The sequence below is a fragment of the Eucalyptus grandis genome, chromosome 1 (assembly GCF_016545825.1).
Source record: "Eucalyptus grandis isolate ANBG69807.140 chromosome 1, ASM1654582v1, whole genome shotgun sequence".
NCBI classification, from domain to species: Eukaryota; Viridiplantae; Streptophyta; class Magnoliopsida; order Myrtales; family Myrtaceae; genus Eucalyptus; species Eucalyptus grandis.
Genome location: NC_052612.1, coordinates 45,601,631 through 45,618,854, shown reverse-complemented (window position 1 = coordinate 45,618,854; position 17,224 = coordinate 45,601,631). Strand labels below are relative to the sequence as shown.

At 40.0% G+C, this 17,224-nt stretch overlaps 3 protein-coding genes across 3 annotated transcripts; all 3 read right to left on the bottom strand.

Moving 5' to 3' along the window:
* Positions 1-408: 408 nt before the first annotated feature.
* On the bottom strand, positions 409-2,299 carry LOC104445574 (3,9-dihydroxypterocarpan 6A-monooxygenase). The gene is made up of 2 exons (XM_010059477.3): positions 1,345-2,299; positions 409-1,253 (listed from the first exon to the last, which is right to left on the bottom strand). Exons 1-2 carry the CDS (start codon positions 2,236-2,238, stop codon positions 624-626), a joined length of 1,524 nt encoding a protein of 507 aa, XP_010057779.2. The 5' UTR covers positions 2,239-2,299; the 3' UTR covers positions 409-623.
* Positions 2,300-5,236: 2,937 nt separating this feature from the next.
* On the bottom strand, positions 5,237-6,848 carry LOC104445566 (3,9-dihydroxypterocarpan 6A-monooxygenase). The gene is made up of 2 exons (XM_010059465.2): positions 5,961-6,848; positions 5,237-5,866 (listed from the first exon to the last, which is right to left on the bottom strand). The coding sequence occupies exons 1-2, from the start codon at positions 6,846-6,848 to the stop codon at positions 5,237-5,239; spliced, it is 1,518 nt and encodes a 505-aa protein (XP_010057767.2).
* A 5,865-nt stretch (positions 6,849-12,713) lies between these two features.
* On the bottom strand, positions 12,714-15,132 carry LOC104445562 (cytochrome P450 705A22). The gene is made up of 3 exons (XM_039299712.1): positions 14,896-15,132; positions 14,230-14,697; positions 12,714-13,363 (listed from the first exon to the last, which is right to left on the bottom strand). The coding sequence occupies exons 1-3, from the start codon at positions 15,130-15,132 to the stop codon at positions 12,728-12,730; spliced, it is 1,341 nt and encodes a 446-aa protein (XP_039155646.1). The 3' UTR covers positions 12,714-12,727.
* Positions 15,133-17,224: the final 2,092 nt, after the last annotated feature.

Below are 17,224 nucleotides of genomic sequence, written 5' to 3'. Positions count from 1 at the left end.
CTACAAGATATTGATGAAAAGTAACGCTTTATAGACTCTTTTCTTTCTTTTCTTAAGACTCTCATGCTAGACTCCATGTTGAAGATTATTAATAGACCTCAAGTTTTGAATTAAGATAGGCTATACCCTATATGCACATCAATATTGTATAAAAAAAATTATTGGAAATTTTCAAGCATATACCGCCACTCGAAAGAAACTTACATAAACTGTCTTATCAACCTTAGATTTGGGCGTTTGGATAAAAATTTCTCTGTCACCAAGGATGTATTTTATAATTACTCTAAAAGATCATACGATCATGTTTTCTCGAAGGAAAGGGGCTTCATAAACGACATGTGCCAAGTAGAAGTGAGGCATTAACTAGACCCAAGTTAGAAAAATATGAATGCTATAAAATTTACCAGATTGAAGGAAATAAACCACATTGCTTGAGATGAAACTGTTTTACACTCCGGGAATAACATAATATAAAATTTACAAGATTAAAGGAAATAAACCACATTGCTTAAGATGAAACTCTTTCACACTCCAGGAACAACATTACATGGACAAACCCTTATTTATCTTCGCAGTACAAAGAGGCATGCAGATGTAGACATATTAATCCTCAGTCCATTGTTCTACTTCACATGCAAGACGGTCGGGTTCAACCGTCCGATCGGATAACACACGAGCGGGTTCGCAATCGCACCGGAATATCCCGTCACCAGTTTGATATCCACTTTCTCCGCTCCTTTCAAATCAAAGCACTGAATCAGCCCTCCAATCGCCGTGTGCATCACTATCGCGGCATGAGCCACTCCGATGCACGCCCTCCTCCCGCTACCAAACGGAAGGAAATGAAAATCCTGGCCCTTCAGCTCCATATGGTGATTATCTCCGTCGCCCGCCATGAACCTCTCGGGGATGAACTCATCCGGATCTTTCCACGTGCCCGGGTCGTGCATGATGGCGTAGGCATTTATCAAGATGTTGGTGCCGGCCTTTATGTCGTAGCCGTTGATCTCGCAGTCGCTGTTGCATTTGCGGCGGAGCAAGGGCCCCGGAGTGTGCAGCCTCAGCGTTTCCTTCACGACGGCCTGTAGGTAAGGCAGGTTCGCAACGTCTGATTCGTTGACAAGCCGGGTCGACCCTACCGCCGTGTCAATCTCCTCCCTCAGCTTCTTGAGCTTGTGAGGGTGTTTCAACAGCTCGATTATGGCCCACTGCATCGATGCCGACGTGGTATCCACGCCGGCTATCAGAAGATCCTTTTGCCCAGACAAAAGATACTGGTTATTACACAGAATGCAGGATATATCTAGTTTGATTAAATGAATAAGAATGTGTCGACCAACTTACTAGGAAGAAATGCTTGATCTGATCTCTGGTCAACCTGATCTCAGCATTTGGATCTCTATACGTCTCCAGCAAGATGTCCATCACATCTTTCTCTTCACTCGCCTCCCCGCAGTCATCCTCGTACTCCTTGATTATCTGCTCGATCAGCGCATCGAACCTCCTCAGCGCTGTCCTCAGCCTCTTCCCGTTCCCGAACAGGTCAACGTGCTTCAACGGCCCATGCACCTCCGCGAAGCTTAGCCTCGCGCCACACATCATCGTATCCCTCACCATCTCTCTAATCTCATGCGCTTGATCATCGCTCTTCGAACATCTCTTGCTCATTGCCATCCGACACAGCATATTGTTTGTCAGTGCGGTCAGCTTCGTGCTCAGGTCGCAGGGCTCGCCAAGCTGGTGGCACTTCCATAAGGACCTCAAGACCTTCATCGTCTCATCCTCACGTATGTGGTAGAACCGGTCGAGCTGCGGGCCCGCAAAGAGCTTGGTCATGCACAGCCGCTTCATGAACTTCCAGTACGTGCCGTAGGGCGCGTTCACGAACTCGGCCTCCTTGAAGATGTTGTGGTGGGAGGGCGCGAAGACGAACTTGGAGGCGAACTCGACATCATTGGCCCTCAAGATCTGCTGTGCAGTGTCGGCATCAGAGGCGACAAGGAAGCGGGACGAGCCGATGCTGATTTGCATGAGGGGGCCGTAGCGGCGGGCTAGGGCCTCGAGGGACTTTGGCAGGGCGGAGCTGAGAAGGTGGAAGTGGCCGAGGATGGGGAGGGCCAGTGGGCTCGGCGGGCTACGCGCGGGCTTCTTCTTGGACAAATGGAAGATGAAGAAGATGAGAGTGGAGAATAGGAAGATGAAAAGCAAGAAGATGGAGTCACCCGCGTCGACGGCCATGGGAAATTTTGTGGTTTGAGGAGTGAATGGTTTAGGAGGATATGTGAAGGAACTTGGTTAGCTATTTATATCGCTTGGAGGAGCTAGGTCGAAGAAACAAAGTAAAAGAGCATAAGAAATCAAAGCGATCGACTCGATGGATATACATAATCCATGTTGAAGGTGAAAATGGTTGGAATTATTGACGTGGAGTGTGAATGTCTTGGATCTCTATGTATATTGAAATATGCTGACTTTGACGTCCTCTGTCTCCAAAATAAAAGTAAAAGTTGGATCCCGTGGGCAAAGCTGGATAAGGCGCCTTGTTCCAACTTTGATGGCCAAAAGATGTACTTAGTTCACTCGACCCATAGTTAACGAACTGAAGCATCAGAAAACGACATTTTCTTTTTTAATTCAAGAGCGCGATTAGCACGTACTTCGATACCCTCATCACGATCAAGAAGTTACCGAAAGACATTGCTGGCCAGTTATGCCTTGCCATATCCCAGAAAAACATCTAAACTTTTCGTAGGACAAAAACACCATAATTTTTCAAATCGCCCATAAAAATTGACAAACTTTTACCCAAAAGACAAAAATACTACCGTGAATTTGCTTGACTCGAACTCCACAACGTCAAGCGTGAAAATCATAACGGATTGAAGTGAAACATAAGGTATAAAATCACAAACTATTGGATTCTTCCTTTCCCTTTCCTCTTGAAATGCGAAACGGACTAGTCTAAATTCAAAAGAATTAGAAACGACGACATTTTACATCTTTTGGCCTTTTGATGGCATGTCTTTTGTACCCAACGGGAGTGTTAGTCATGCTACGTCCCATATCAATTCGGCTGGATAGAAGATTCAAAGTTGGATATTTTTTAACTTCAAAGAAAAAAAATTTCATTATTTTTGGGTCATTTATAAAGTGAGGATATTCCTATCGAAAATCCTCGAATGAATGTGTGCGTGTCTTTTTTTTTTTTTTTTTTTGCTTTTGGGGTTTGGCCGTTACTCCCCCATCTCATAAAACTGGTTGACACGTATCAGGTTGGATCAAAAATCAAATTCGATCTGGAACTAACAAGGGTCAATCAGAAATATATCTTCGCCTATATAAAACATGATCTATGAAAGTTTTCTACTGCAAGTTAAGCCCCGGGTTTATAATGTTACACTAATCGCATTTTTATCACAGTGGAATCTTCTGTTCCTAAGACATGCTTAAGAACGTAGATGCGACGACAAACATCCTATAGCTAGATGGTTGACATCTTCCTTGTCTAATTCAATACGAAAAATTGATGAGCAACTTGAGATTTTCTTTTCCTAACTATACTTCCTAATTTTCGGTGGTCCAACGAGCCAAAAAGGACGGCCATCGGTTCACGTGCCTGCATGGGTTATAAGTGAACTAATCGGGGTTGCTTTCACAATCCTTTATGTTGTCGATATCAGTGATTCGATCAAATTTTCTATTATGTCCGGGTATTTACTTAGCTTTCGTAGCTCAACGGGTCATCATCCTCGGAACCTAGACATTTGATGGGTCGCTTTCTCATATCGATTGAAAAAGGACTTGTCAAAAAAATTTCGATTTGTATTGAATAAATAGATCATGCAGTGCGTTGGTGCACAGATACATTCACGTAGCTAGTGAGATCACACAAAAAAAAAAACAAGATGGGTCTTTTCCATAGCTTTCGATCTATATTAAAAATTCGAGTTAGTAGTTTAAATTGTCATAGCCAATGATTATAGTAAAAAACTAGATATCTGGTAGCTGATCTGGACCATAGCATCATTATTATAAGATCATTACTGTTTCGCTATATGGACAAATTATATTTATGTAATTTAGACAGACATGATTTATCCTCTAAGCTGAGCACTTGAAATTTGATTGCAATTTGACTTATTTAAGTGGGACCGGCCCCATGAGGTCATTTTCGGTTATTGAGGGCATAGTTATATTCTACCTGCTACACACGAATTAATTTTTCCATTTAAATTATATATCTAAAGGAAAAATAAACAAAGGATTGATTTAATAATTATTCGAATGAAACAGTAACAGAAAAAGGTTAATTGGGGTTTAGAAATTAATTTAGAAATACTAGAGACGATGATAAAAAAAAAAAAAGAAAGGGAACCACAGGGATATATATAATTATACGTAAATAATGTTGAAAATAAGCGACAATGACATAGATGAAGAATCCTGCCATTCATGTAAATGAACCTCGCCTTTGGTCCATTTTTCATGTATTCGATGCTCATGCTCCAAAGAAAAATGATAAGAAAATAATAAAATGTACCCAACCGATACATTTTAACAAGGAGGATGCATTTCCCACCGTATGATAGATAAATACAATAGAAGGGAAGTAAGAATGAACGACAGGATAATTATTAAAAACATCATAAATTTTATTGACATATACAAATTAGTCTTAGAATTTTCAATTTAACTAATTACTCATAGATATTAGACGATTTGCCCATATAGTTTTTCTAGCTAATTTTAGCCAACAATTGCTAATACCACCGATGACTTGGTCAATTTTTTAAAAATTTCTAATTTTGTTTTCAATTTTCATTTTCATTTTTTCCCAATTCCTCTCCGTCGATCGCCAAGCCTCGGCGATGGTTGGCAAAGGTCATCAACCACAAGTGAGGACCAGCTAGGGTTGTGAATCGTGATGCCCTCACCAAATCTAACCGAGGGGGCCGCGACCTCTACCGTCCATTGTTGAGGCCCCAAGTGGCCGGTGGAGAGAAAAATGGAAAAAAAAAAATTACAAGAAAAGAAAAAAATTGAAAAAATTTAGAAAATTAGAAAAATATGAATGCTATAAAATATACAAGATTGAAGGAAAGAGACCACATTGCTTAAGATGGAACTGTTTCACACTCCAGGAACAACGTTACATATAAACAAACCCTTATTTATCCTCGCATTACATGGAGATATGCAGATGTAGACATACTACTATCCCTGGTCCGTTGTTGTTCTATTTCACATGCAAGATGGTCGGGTTCAAACGTCCGATCGGATAACATACGAGCGGGTTCGCCATCGCACCGGAATATCCCGTCGCCAGTTTGATATCCACCTTCTCCGCTCCTTTCAGATCAAAGCACTGAATCAGCCCTCCAATCGTCGTGTGCATCACTATCGTGGCATGAGCCGCGCCGATGCACGCCCTCCTCCCGCTACCAAACGGAAGGAAATGAAAATCCTGGCCCTTCAGCTCCATATGATGATCGTCTCGATCACCCGCCATGAACCTCTCCGGGACGAACTCGTCCGGATCTTCCCACGTGCCCGGGTCGTGCATGATGGCATAGGCGTTTACCAAGATGTTGGTCCCAGCCTTTATGTCGTAGCCGTTGATCTCGCAATCACTGTTGCATTTGCGACGGAGCATGGGCCCTGGATTGTGTAGCCTCAGCGTTTCCTTCACGACGGCCTGTAGGTAAGGCAGGTTCGGGACGTCCGATTCATTGACAAGCCGGGTCGACCCTACTGCCGTGTCGATCTCCTCCCTGAGCTTCCTGAGCGTGTGCGGGTGTTTCAGTAGCTCGATTATGGCCCATTGCATCGATGCTGATGTGGTATCGACGCCCGCTATCAGAAGATCCTTTTGCCGAGACAAAAGACACTGGTTATCACACCAAATGTAGGATAATATGCAGTTTTATTAAAAGAGTAAGAGAGTATGTCGATCAACTTACCAGGAAGAAGTGCTTGATCTGATCTCTGGTCAACCTGATCTCAGCATTAGGGTCTCTATACGTCTCCAACAAGATGTCCATCACATCTTCCTCTTCACTCTCCCCACGGTCATCCTCGTACTCCTTAATTATCTGCTCGATCAACACGTCGAACCTCCTCAGCGCTGTCCTCAGCCTCTTCCCATTCCCAAACAGGTCGATGTGCTTCAATGGCCCATGTACCTCTGCGAAGCTCAGCCTCCCACCACAGGCCATCATATTGCTGATGATTTCTCTAATCTCATGTGCTTGATCGTCGCTCCTTGAACATCTCTTGCTCATTGCCATCCGACACTGCATGTTGTTCGTCAGCACGGTCAGCTTCGTACTCAGGTCACATGGCTCACCGAGCTGGTGGCACTTCCATAAGGATCTCAAGAGCTTCATAGTCTCATCCTCACGTATGTGAGAGAACCGGTTGAGCTGCGGACCGGCGAAGAGCTTGGTCATGCACAGCCGCTTCATGAACTTCCAGTACGTGCCATAGGGCGCGTTCACGAACTCGGCCCCCTTGAAGATGTTGTGGTGGGAGGGCCCAAAGGCAAACTTGGAGGCAAACTCGACATCATGGTCCCTCAGTATCTGCTGTGCAGTCGAGGTGTCGGAGGCGACGAGGAAGCGGGATGAGCCGATGCTGATTTGCATTAGGGGGCCATAGCGGCGGGCTAGGGCCTCAAGGGACTTTGGTAGGGCGGAACTGAGGAGGTGGAAGTGGCCGAGGATGGGGAGGGCGAGTGGGCTCGGCGGGCTCCGCGCGGGCTTTTTCTTGGATGAGAAGATGAAGAAGATGAGAGTGGAGGAGAGGAAGATGAAGAGCAAGAAGACGTAGTCACCGGAGTCAACGGCCATGGGAAATTTTGTGGTTTGTGGAGCAGAGGAGCATTCGAATGGTTTAGGATGATTTGCAATGGAACCTGGTTACCAATTTATATCGCTCGGAGGAGGAAGGTTGAAGAAACAAAATAAAAAAGCATAAAAATTCAAAGCGATCGACTCAGCGGATATAATCCATGTTGAAAGTGAATGGCTGGAATTATTGACATGTAGTGTGAATATCATAGATCTTAATGCTGAGAGTTTTTCTCCCGACAAAAAAAAAAAAAAGCATGAAAATACATCCGAAAGACAAAATACTATGGTAAATTTGCTTGACTCAAACTCCTTACCATCAAGCATAAAAGGTCATAACGGATTGAAAAGTGAAACATGTTGGGCTATTTTATATCGATTATGGAAAGAATTGGCAGTTGAATTATATATGTAAGGGAAAGTCTCACTTTTCAAACTAGTTTTTGGGATAAAAGAGACTTAAGATCACCCAACGCTAATACCAAATTTAAGTTACCAACAAATCTGAACCCAACAGTCATACGACTTATTACCGCTCGAACATGTGAGGGGAGATATGAATCAGTCACACAGGTTGTTGTGGCTTGAATGTATGAGAGGGAGATTGTGTAGGCGTTTAGGCTAACTTTTAGGATAAGAGAGGCATAAGACCCCAAACAAAACATACAAATGGTTGGAATCCTTCCTTTCTCTTTTCTCTTGAAATGGACTAGTCTAAATTCAGAAAAATCATAAACGACCACGCTTTACATCTTTTGGCCTTGTGATGGCGTGTCTTTTTACACGTCAGGAGTGTTAGCCATGTTTTGTGCACATCAGCTCGCATAGCTGGAAGATTTAATGGTGGATATTTTTTACCCTCCAAGAAAAGTATGTTGAGCTTTCTGGGTAGCGAGGATATTTCTATTCTCGAATAAATGTGTTTTTTTTCTTCCCCTTTTCGGGTTTGGCCATTATACCTCCATCTCATGAAACTGGTTAACATGTATTAGGTTGGACCTAAACTCAAATTCTATCCAGAACAAACAAGGGTTGATCAGCAATATATCTTCGCCCAATCAAAACATGATCGATCAAAGTTTTCTACTGCAAATTGAGCCCCGGCTTTACAATGCTACACTAATCGGATTCCTCTCATAGTGGAATCTTCTGTTCTCAAGCCATGCTTAAGAACGTAGATGCGACGACAAACAATCTATAGCTACATGGTTAACATCTTCCTTGTCTAATTTAGTAGGAAACATCGATGACTAACTTAAGTTTTTCTTAATTATACTCCCTCATTTTCGGTGGTCCAACGACCCATAAAGGACAGCTATCTGTTCATGTGCCTACATGGGTTATGAGTAAACTCATCGGGGTTGCTTTCACATCTTGTATGCTCTCGTAATCAGATTCAATCAATCTTTTGATTTTGTCCCTATATTTACCTAGCTTTTATAGTTTAACATTTTATTATCCTCAAAGACTAGACATTGGATGGATCGCTTTCTCATATCATTTGAAAAAGGACTTGTCACAAAAGAAAATTGGTTTGTATTGAATAAATAGGTCATGCATTGCGTCGGTCCATGGATAAATTCACATAGCTAGTGAGGTCACGAGAATAAGAAATGGGTCTTTTCCATACCTGTCGGTCTATATTAGAAATCTAAGTTGGTGGTATAAATTGTCATAGCCAATTTTATAGTAAAAAACTAGATATCCGCTATCTGAACTAGAACATAGCATCCCTATTATAAGATCATTATTGTTTAGCGATATGGACAATTTATATTTATGTGATTTAGATAGACATGATTTATCCTCTAAGTTAAGCACTTGAAATTTGATTGCAATTTGACTTATTCAAGTGGGACCGGCCCCATAAGGTCATTTTCGGTTATTAAGGGCATAGTTATATTCTACTGCTACTCACGGATTAATTTTCCTTTTAAATTATATATATCTAAAAGAAAAATAAACAAAGCATTGGTTCAATAATTATTTGAATGAAACAGTAACGGAAAAAGGCTAAGTAAGTTTAGAAATTAATTTAGAAATACTAGAGAAGATGACATTAAAAAAGGGAACCACATAGATATATACAAATATATGTAAATAATGTTGAAAATGAGCAACAATGACATAGTTAAAGAACCCTACCATTCATGTAAATGAACCTCACCCTTGGTCCATTGTTGACGTATTCGATGCTTATGCTCCAACGAAAAATGCTCAGAAAATAATAAAAAACGCTCAACCGATACATGTTAATAAGTAGGATGTGTTACTATTTTCCAACCACATGATAGATTAATCCAATAGAAGATAGGGATGGTCAATTTCAGGATTGGTACGTTCGAGAACCTACCTTATTATAATTGATTTCAAACTTTTAAAATCTAGAATCTATCATATTTGCTCCAAAACCTACCATGTTTTTCCAGTTTGATTCTAAAGACTACCTGAAATCCTATTTTTCTTTTGTTTCCTTTTTTTTATTTCAATTTTTATAGCAAAATTATATGAGTAACAAAACGGTTCAAAATAAAAGATGAATGAGGAAAAGTGAGCGAAGGTGAGTCAAGAACAAGTGAGGGTTGTGAAGTTTGAACGAATGAGGGGAAGTAACACACGAGCGAGGAGGAGGGTGAGTCACGAGCAAGAAAGAAAGAGAGTTGTGAAATGTTTGATTGAAGTTAGAGAGAACAAAGAAAAATAGAGAGACAGGCAAAAGGATATCAAGAAAAATTAGGGTTTTTAGATTTATTTTAGTTCGGTCAATCCGGTTCCCGGGTGGCGCTTCACTTATACTAGGATTCAAACCGGTTTCCACCGATTTCAAAAATTTGGAATCTAGAACTTAGAATCCGACCAATTTTCAAGGCAATCTGGTCCGGTCCAATTTGTGAGTAGAATGAGTCTGATTGCACAACCATCATAGAAGGGAAGTAAGAATGAACAATAAGATAATTACCAAAAAAATCATAAATCTATTACACGGATATTATTTTAGCCCTAAACTTTTAAATTTGGTCAATATAGTCATAAAAGTTTTGACAATTTGCTAATGTAGTCTTTCTCCAATTTAGCCACCAATCATTAACGTGGATGATTTTTGTAATTTTTAAAAATATTATGAATATTCTTTTTTTCCTTTTTATTTTTTTTTTTTTTTTTTTATTTTACCCTAATTCTCTCTGTTGGTCACCGAGCCTCGGCGACGGCCAACAAAGGTCATTAGCAAGGGAGTGGGAATAAAGAAAAGAAAAGGAAATTTTAAAAAAAAATCAAAATATTAAAAAAAAAAATTGCAAACACGTTAGCATTGTCCATATCAAGTAAAACAGTCAATATCCAAGTCAATGATTGTTGGTCAAAATTGACCGAAATGATTATATTGGCAAATCATTACAAAGTTTAAAACTAATTTGGCTAAATTAAAAATTTAAAACTAAATTGGCTACGTACAATAGGTTAGGACCTTTTATCATAATTTTCTATCGTCATTTATCTAGCTTTTTCTTCATTAGAAACCAAGTCAATTATGTTTGTGTATAACTTATTCGTCAATGAAAGGCCGTGATTGACCCTTCATCTTCCAAATAAAATAAATATAAAATTGCTTAAATATGTTCAAATTAACCGATTGCTTAATGTTCAATGTAGATCAATGTTTGCACGGTCGAAATAGTGCATCCTCACTGCCTCAAAAGAAACTTGTATGGTTACATTTACTCCAGTGCAATACTAACCCAAAAAAAGAAAATAATTAAATGAGATTATTGGAGAAGAAAATAATTAATCGGCACATAATGGAATTCGTATAGCCGACCTTGTATATTAGTAGGATAACGCTTGGTTGTCGTTGTCTTTGTTGTCGTTTCTTCAAATTTCAAGACCTTTTAGGCATTCCAGGCCTTTTTAGAAGCTTTTCATCACCATTTTCTCCTTCACAAAATTTAATATTCACAAAATCCAGTCTATAATTAATTTAACCTATCAAATGACATACTTAACCTTATTTTTGGTTCAGAACCCAATTTTATACGAAGACAACACAAACTATCTCTATAGATTTGAAGTTATCTTAGGATGGTTTTTGCTGGCATTAATGAAACCACACTCAAGTATTCAAAAGTCAATCGATTATTTATTATAGACATAGATTTGATACTCCTCTAATTAATAAAGTATAAAGTAATTGAGGAGAAGAAATTTTTAGACCCGTAGTTCTTCCCCAAATACACATTAAAAAAATACGTGATTAAGATTCGTATGATATCATAAAGAAACAGATGTAAGCTGGAAATTGATGGGGGAAAATTATTTATATACACGCAACCCAAAGAGCTCAACCAAATCCAGATATATTTATTTATTTATTTATTTATTAACTAATTATTACGAGCAATATATATAATTTTTTTTTTTTAAAAAAATATTTTCAAATCAAACATTTTCTACAAAACAGACGAACCATTAATTTGTGGTATTCATATATTTTATTTGAAACTCCATTTTCTGAGAATTTGAGGTATGTGATATTTAATGTATAGTAATTTTGTTCTTTTGCCAGACATGTTTGAATTGAATAATTTAATCTTTGAAGACGCGCTATATTTCTTTTGGTAAGTCCGAGGCTCAAATCAATACTAATTTCTTTATCATCCCGTGCTAATTTTCCCCATTTTCGGCGGAGAATTATATAGTCATCTTGCGTTTTCATGTATATTTTTTAAGTTGCATATTTATATCAATTTGAGATTGTAAATTTTTTTTCCATTTTATTTTCGTTGTAAGTTTCCGTAGTCTTATAAAGTCAAATGCTTCTCAAGAATTTATTAGACCAATCGAGAGATGCATATAGAGATCATGTAAATATAAAACTACAATTCTATTTCTACCTCCAATAATTAATTAAACATCCCACATGCATTCTTTAAAATAAAAAAAAATCATTGCATTAGAGAGAATGATAGATAGGAAAATAATTAATCAAAATCCTTAAAAAATCGAACAAGACGGATGTTCATGACCAGCAGTTACATATATTTATTAGTATTCGAATAGCAATGAGTTTAATAAACATATTCCTAATGAAAACGAAAAGGCTCATGCGTGTTTAATTTATCTATGCTGGTAATCGTGCCCCTTAAACGCTTTATGTTGATGTGAAACCGGTAAATTTGAAGTATCGTTAAGCTACGTAAATAAAAGTTGACTAATTACTAAAAATGATAAATTTCAACCAATCAAAAATAAGGTTGGTAATTTCTTAAAATTGTGAGTAACTTCCAATAATTTACCAGAAACAAAATAATAATAATAATAATAATAATAATAATAATAATAATAATAATAATAATAATAATAATAATAATAATAATAATAATAATAATAATAATAATAATCATCATCATCATCATCATCATCATCATTCTTCACAGTTTTTGACATCGACCAACATTTCTTAATTCTATCGGCACGGAAATAGGACCAATTATTTTTTCGTACAAAACAGTACTCCTCCAATGACCAAAACTCAATATTTGAAATAACTTGTTGGATGAATGACTATGGAAACTTTGGCACTTGTGTTCGATCCTATGACATTTTCTGGGATTCAAACCTTATAGTATAAAATAACAATACTCGTATAATACATCTGAAAAAGCAATACCCATTTTCTTGGAACATCACATAGATGCTTAAAAAAGCTCATATCAATTTATTTTAGTGATATAACAAATGCCCACATTATAAAAACTAAATTGAGTTCTTTCAGTTACACCCATCACCACTGAAATTCTACACGAATGCGCATGTTATTCCAACATTTATTTGATTATATATTACACACAAGACTCGAGACTTCCCACCTCGGAACTAATTTCCTACTTGAAGGGGTCGAGATGCGCAATCGGACGGCACACGAGAGGGCTCGCCATGGCACCCGAGAATCCCGACCCTACGTTTATATCGACCTTCTGCCCATCGTTGACCTCCCAGTCAAAGCACTGGGCCAGAGCCCCGACGACGACTTGCATCACCATCGAGGCACGCGATGCGCCGATGCACCCTCTCCTCCCGCCTCCGAACGGCAGGTAGCTGAAGTCGCGACCCCTTGTCTCGACCTGGTCGAGTTGACCGCCGCCCTCGCCGGGGTTGGCCAGGAACCTCTCCGGCACAAATTCATCGGCGTCGCGCCACGTGTCGGGGTCCCGCATGATGGCGTACACGTTCATGAGCAGCCTGGTCTCGGCCTTGACGTCGTAGCCCATCACATTGCAGTCTTTGTTGCATTCTCTGAAGATCAGAGGGGTCGGGGTGTGGAGCCGCAGGGTTTCCTTCGTTACAGCGTACAGGTACGGGAGGTTCGAGATGTCCGGCTCTCCGATCAGCTTGGCAGGGCCGACGACGGACTCGATCTCGTTTCTCAGCTTCTCGAAGACTGCACGGTGGTTGATGAGGTTCGCCATGGCCCACTGCAACCCCGCCGACATCGTGTCGATGCTCGCCGCCAGCATTTCCTATTTCATTAGGTGGGAAAAAGAGTATGAGGAGAGAGACAAAATCGATTCGTTTTTTGTAAGTTGAGAGCATACAAATTTGGTCAAATTTCGAGAGAGACGAAATGCAGTCATTCTTATCTAATGATTGCCAAAGGGCCTACACTAGGGCTAAGCAATTTCAGTTTTCAGCTCCAGGTGGAACTTGCATGGAAATTGAAATTGCTTAGTTATAGATTATAGATTTCAAGTTCAGATTTCTCTAATTAAGAATCAAACCTACCTGTCAAAAAAGTGCCTCATTTTTAACCCTGGGCGAACCTACCCCGCATATCTTAGAAGAACCTATAGATCCTCACTAGTTCGGTCCTCATATACCAGATTCTATCTTTGAACCATGCTTACCTCTAGTCTCCCTTATCATACTCAAACTTATATAAGATATTTTCAATCAAATTCATAGCAAAAAAAACTTATGTGCATGCAAGATCATTGTAAAAGAAATTAATCGTTTATGTAAATACCATTTTTCTCGCCGTAGAAATTTGATTTGAAATTAATTTACTCCACATTGATCATGCAATGAATAGTGACCATCATAAATAGAAATTTCCCTGTATCAAATACCAATGACAGGTCTTCGACCTATATATATATATATATATATATATATATATATATATATATATATATATATATCAATGACAGGTCCAACATAGATTGTGGGTACGTGCATCTACCAATTAAAACCAACTAAGCCAAAAAAAAAAAAAAGAAACGTATTATCATATATATGCTTCTCTTAATTACCAAAGTGCAGTTATATAATCTCCGAAATAATTTGTTCGGTGGAGTCTTCGCATATTAAAATCCAAAGAAGAACTTACAAAGATGAAGTGCTTGATGTGATCCCTAGTCATCTTCACCTCTGCATTACCATCCCCACAACTCTCCAACAGCATTTCCAACAAGTCACTCTCGCCACCCTCATCTATATTCTCTTCGTAATCCCTCAGGATCTTCTCCAACACGCTGTCGAACCTCCTCATCGACTCGGTCAGCCTCTTCCCATGCCCGAACAAATCATACCTCTTCAAAGGCCCGAACACTTCGCTCACCCCAAGCTTTGCTCCGAGCTCCAAGATCTCCACCGTCAACCTCCTCACTTCTCTTGTCTCCTCCACGAACTTGGAGTACCTCTTCCTCATGATCATCCTGAAGATAATGTTGTTGGCTAGTGTCGTCAGCTCCCTCGTCAAGTCGCAGGATCTCCCTTCGCCAGAGCACTCCAACACCGACCTCACGAGCCTCAACCTCTTCCTTGAGGATGTGCCTGAACTGGTCAAGCTGCGACCCTGCAAAGAGCCGGGTCAGGCACAACCTCTTCATGAAGCGGTAGTAGGGACTGTACGGCGCGGTCATGAACCCGGTGTGCCTGTATATGCTGTACTGGACCGGCCCCATCTCGAACCGCGAAGAGAACTCGGCATCGTGGGTCTTGAGGATCTCTTTTGCGACGGCGGCGTCAGAGGCGACGAGATAGGTTGACGAACCCATGCGGATCCGCATGAGGGGCCATAGCGGCGAGCTAGGGTTTGGAAGGACTTAGGCAGCGAGGAGCCCAAGAGATAGATGTGGCCGATGACAGGGAGCGATATCGGGGGGCTTGGAGGTTGACGGGACGACGAGTTGGCCAGTCTCGCAAAGATCGCGCGGAAGAGGAAGCAAGAGGTGATGAAGATGGTGAGGCAGAAGATGTAGTGCGTGAGATCTAGATTGGTGACCGCCATTGGAGAGCTGAGAGCAGTATCTCCGCCTAGGGCGAGTAGGGGTTGAAACTTGAAGGGAATGTGGGAGGTTTGACCGGAGGATATATAGAAGCAGATGCACCTAGTTCGTGCCTAGGGCTAGGATCGCATTCACCTAGTACGATATCGAAATAGGATATTCATATCTCAGATCGAGAATGTGTAGGTTACTTAACGTGGCGTCCGGCGATCCTCGGAAGCAATTTGATTAATTCCCTTGCGTTATCGAATTTTCTGTAAAGTCTTTATAACTGTTTGACAAAAGGGATTCGGACACCTTATTATTCCTAGCTCGACGCCTAAGCAATGCGTAAGAAACATGGTCTTGTTTAATGAAAGTCGTGATCTGATTTGCCAGATTCCCTAGGTGATTCCGATTGGTGATCATTCCGAGCTCGATGCCTGAGCAATGCAAGCATGGTTTTGTTTAATGAAAGTCTTGAGTTGACTTGCCAGATTCCCTAGGTGTTGATTTTTGCCCGTAATCTTATATCATTTTTCAGCACTGGATGCACCTACATTTGCGGGTAAGCCATTCATGCAATAAGTCAAGCATTGATCGAGGGTGCATGCCGGTTGGGAGCAACACATAAGTACAAGAACAGGCAATAATTGGATTGCCGGTTTCTTTTGTTTTTTCGTTTTATTAGTTGTTCGCGGATTAGTCGGCCACCATTACATGTACTTCGGAAATTCGAATTTTTATAATTTTTTAATTTAAGTGAGTTCATTCTCTCAATTTGAAAGGATCTTAGATCGTACACTTTCCACTTTTTACCAAAAAAGCTCAATCTATTTCAATTATGCCAATTCAATTCTAAACTTACTTTTTAGTCAATTAAGTCCTAAACATTCTGTAATTATGCAAATTCAGTCCATCTAACCAAATATGACCGACCAGTGCTGATGTAAACTTTCTTTTTTTCATATTTTTAATTAATTTTTTATCTTTTCTTCTCTCTTTTTTCCCTTTTTTTTCTTTCTCCCCTTCCTTCCTCCTTCTTCTAGCAACTAGCTAGAGGGGAGGGTCGATCACCAAACTAAGGCGACTAGCTAGTGGTGAGCTAGCCTCGTCATCCACCAACGAAGTCAAGCTCACCAATCCACTGGCAATGCTTACCCTCACTGGATCTGGTGAGAGCTCGCCTCACCGGTGGCTGGGTTTGTCATCGTGTCTTGCCCAACGACAGCCAATGAGGTCTTCTTTGCCGAGCTAAATGAGGTCTTGACCAAGGAGCTTGCCCAGCGACACCCTCACTCAAATGACATTAGGCTCACTCTCGTCAGTGGCTAGGTGAGCTCACCTTCACCCAACGATGGCAAGGCGAGCTCCCCACTGGCTAGTTGCCTTTGTTTGATGACGAGCCCTTCCCTCTAACCAATCGTCAAAAGGAGGAGGAAGGAGGGGGAGGAAGAAAAGAGAGAGAGAGAGAAAAAAGAAGAACAAACAAAAAAATAATTACAAAATTCGAAAAAATAAAAAATTATTAAAAGATTGTTCATAATATCGGCCAATCAAATTTAGCCAAGTGGACTAAATTGGCATAATGGCTAAAGGTTTAGGACTCAGTTGGTCAATAAAATAAATTTAGGACTAAATAAGCACATTATAATAAATCTAAGACCTTTTTGGTAATTTTCCCTTTAAATTAACTTAATCATTATTTGGAGAATGCTTATGAACAAGACCCATATCCAATAACAAAAGCCGGTCAACTTTTGTAATGTTTAGGGCAATTCATTGCTGCCTAGGATACCCAAGATATGATCTGAGTTTTAAGATAATTTAATCGAGTCCTTTAACTGTGATTTCCTTAAACTATTGCATCCTCGAGAAGAAAAGATTTACCTTGAAACAACAAATGGTTCAGATTTAGGTAATAGGTATGCTATGCCTATACTGTAAAATTAAGTTCGGGGCATATAGGAACATGCCATTGTTTCGGTCTGTATGAACAGATCATGGTGTACATAACAGAGAAAAGGCAGGTTCAAAGACATAAAAACTGAGGAACATCCATTCATACTGAGGAAGACATTACCACGTAAGGAGGGAACTGTCAGAAGAGAAATC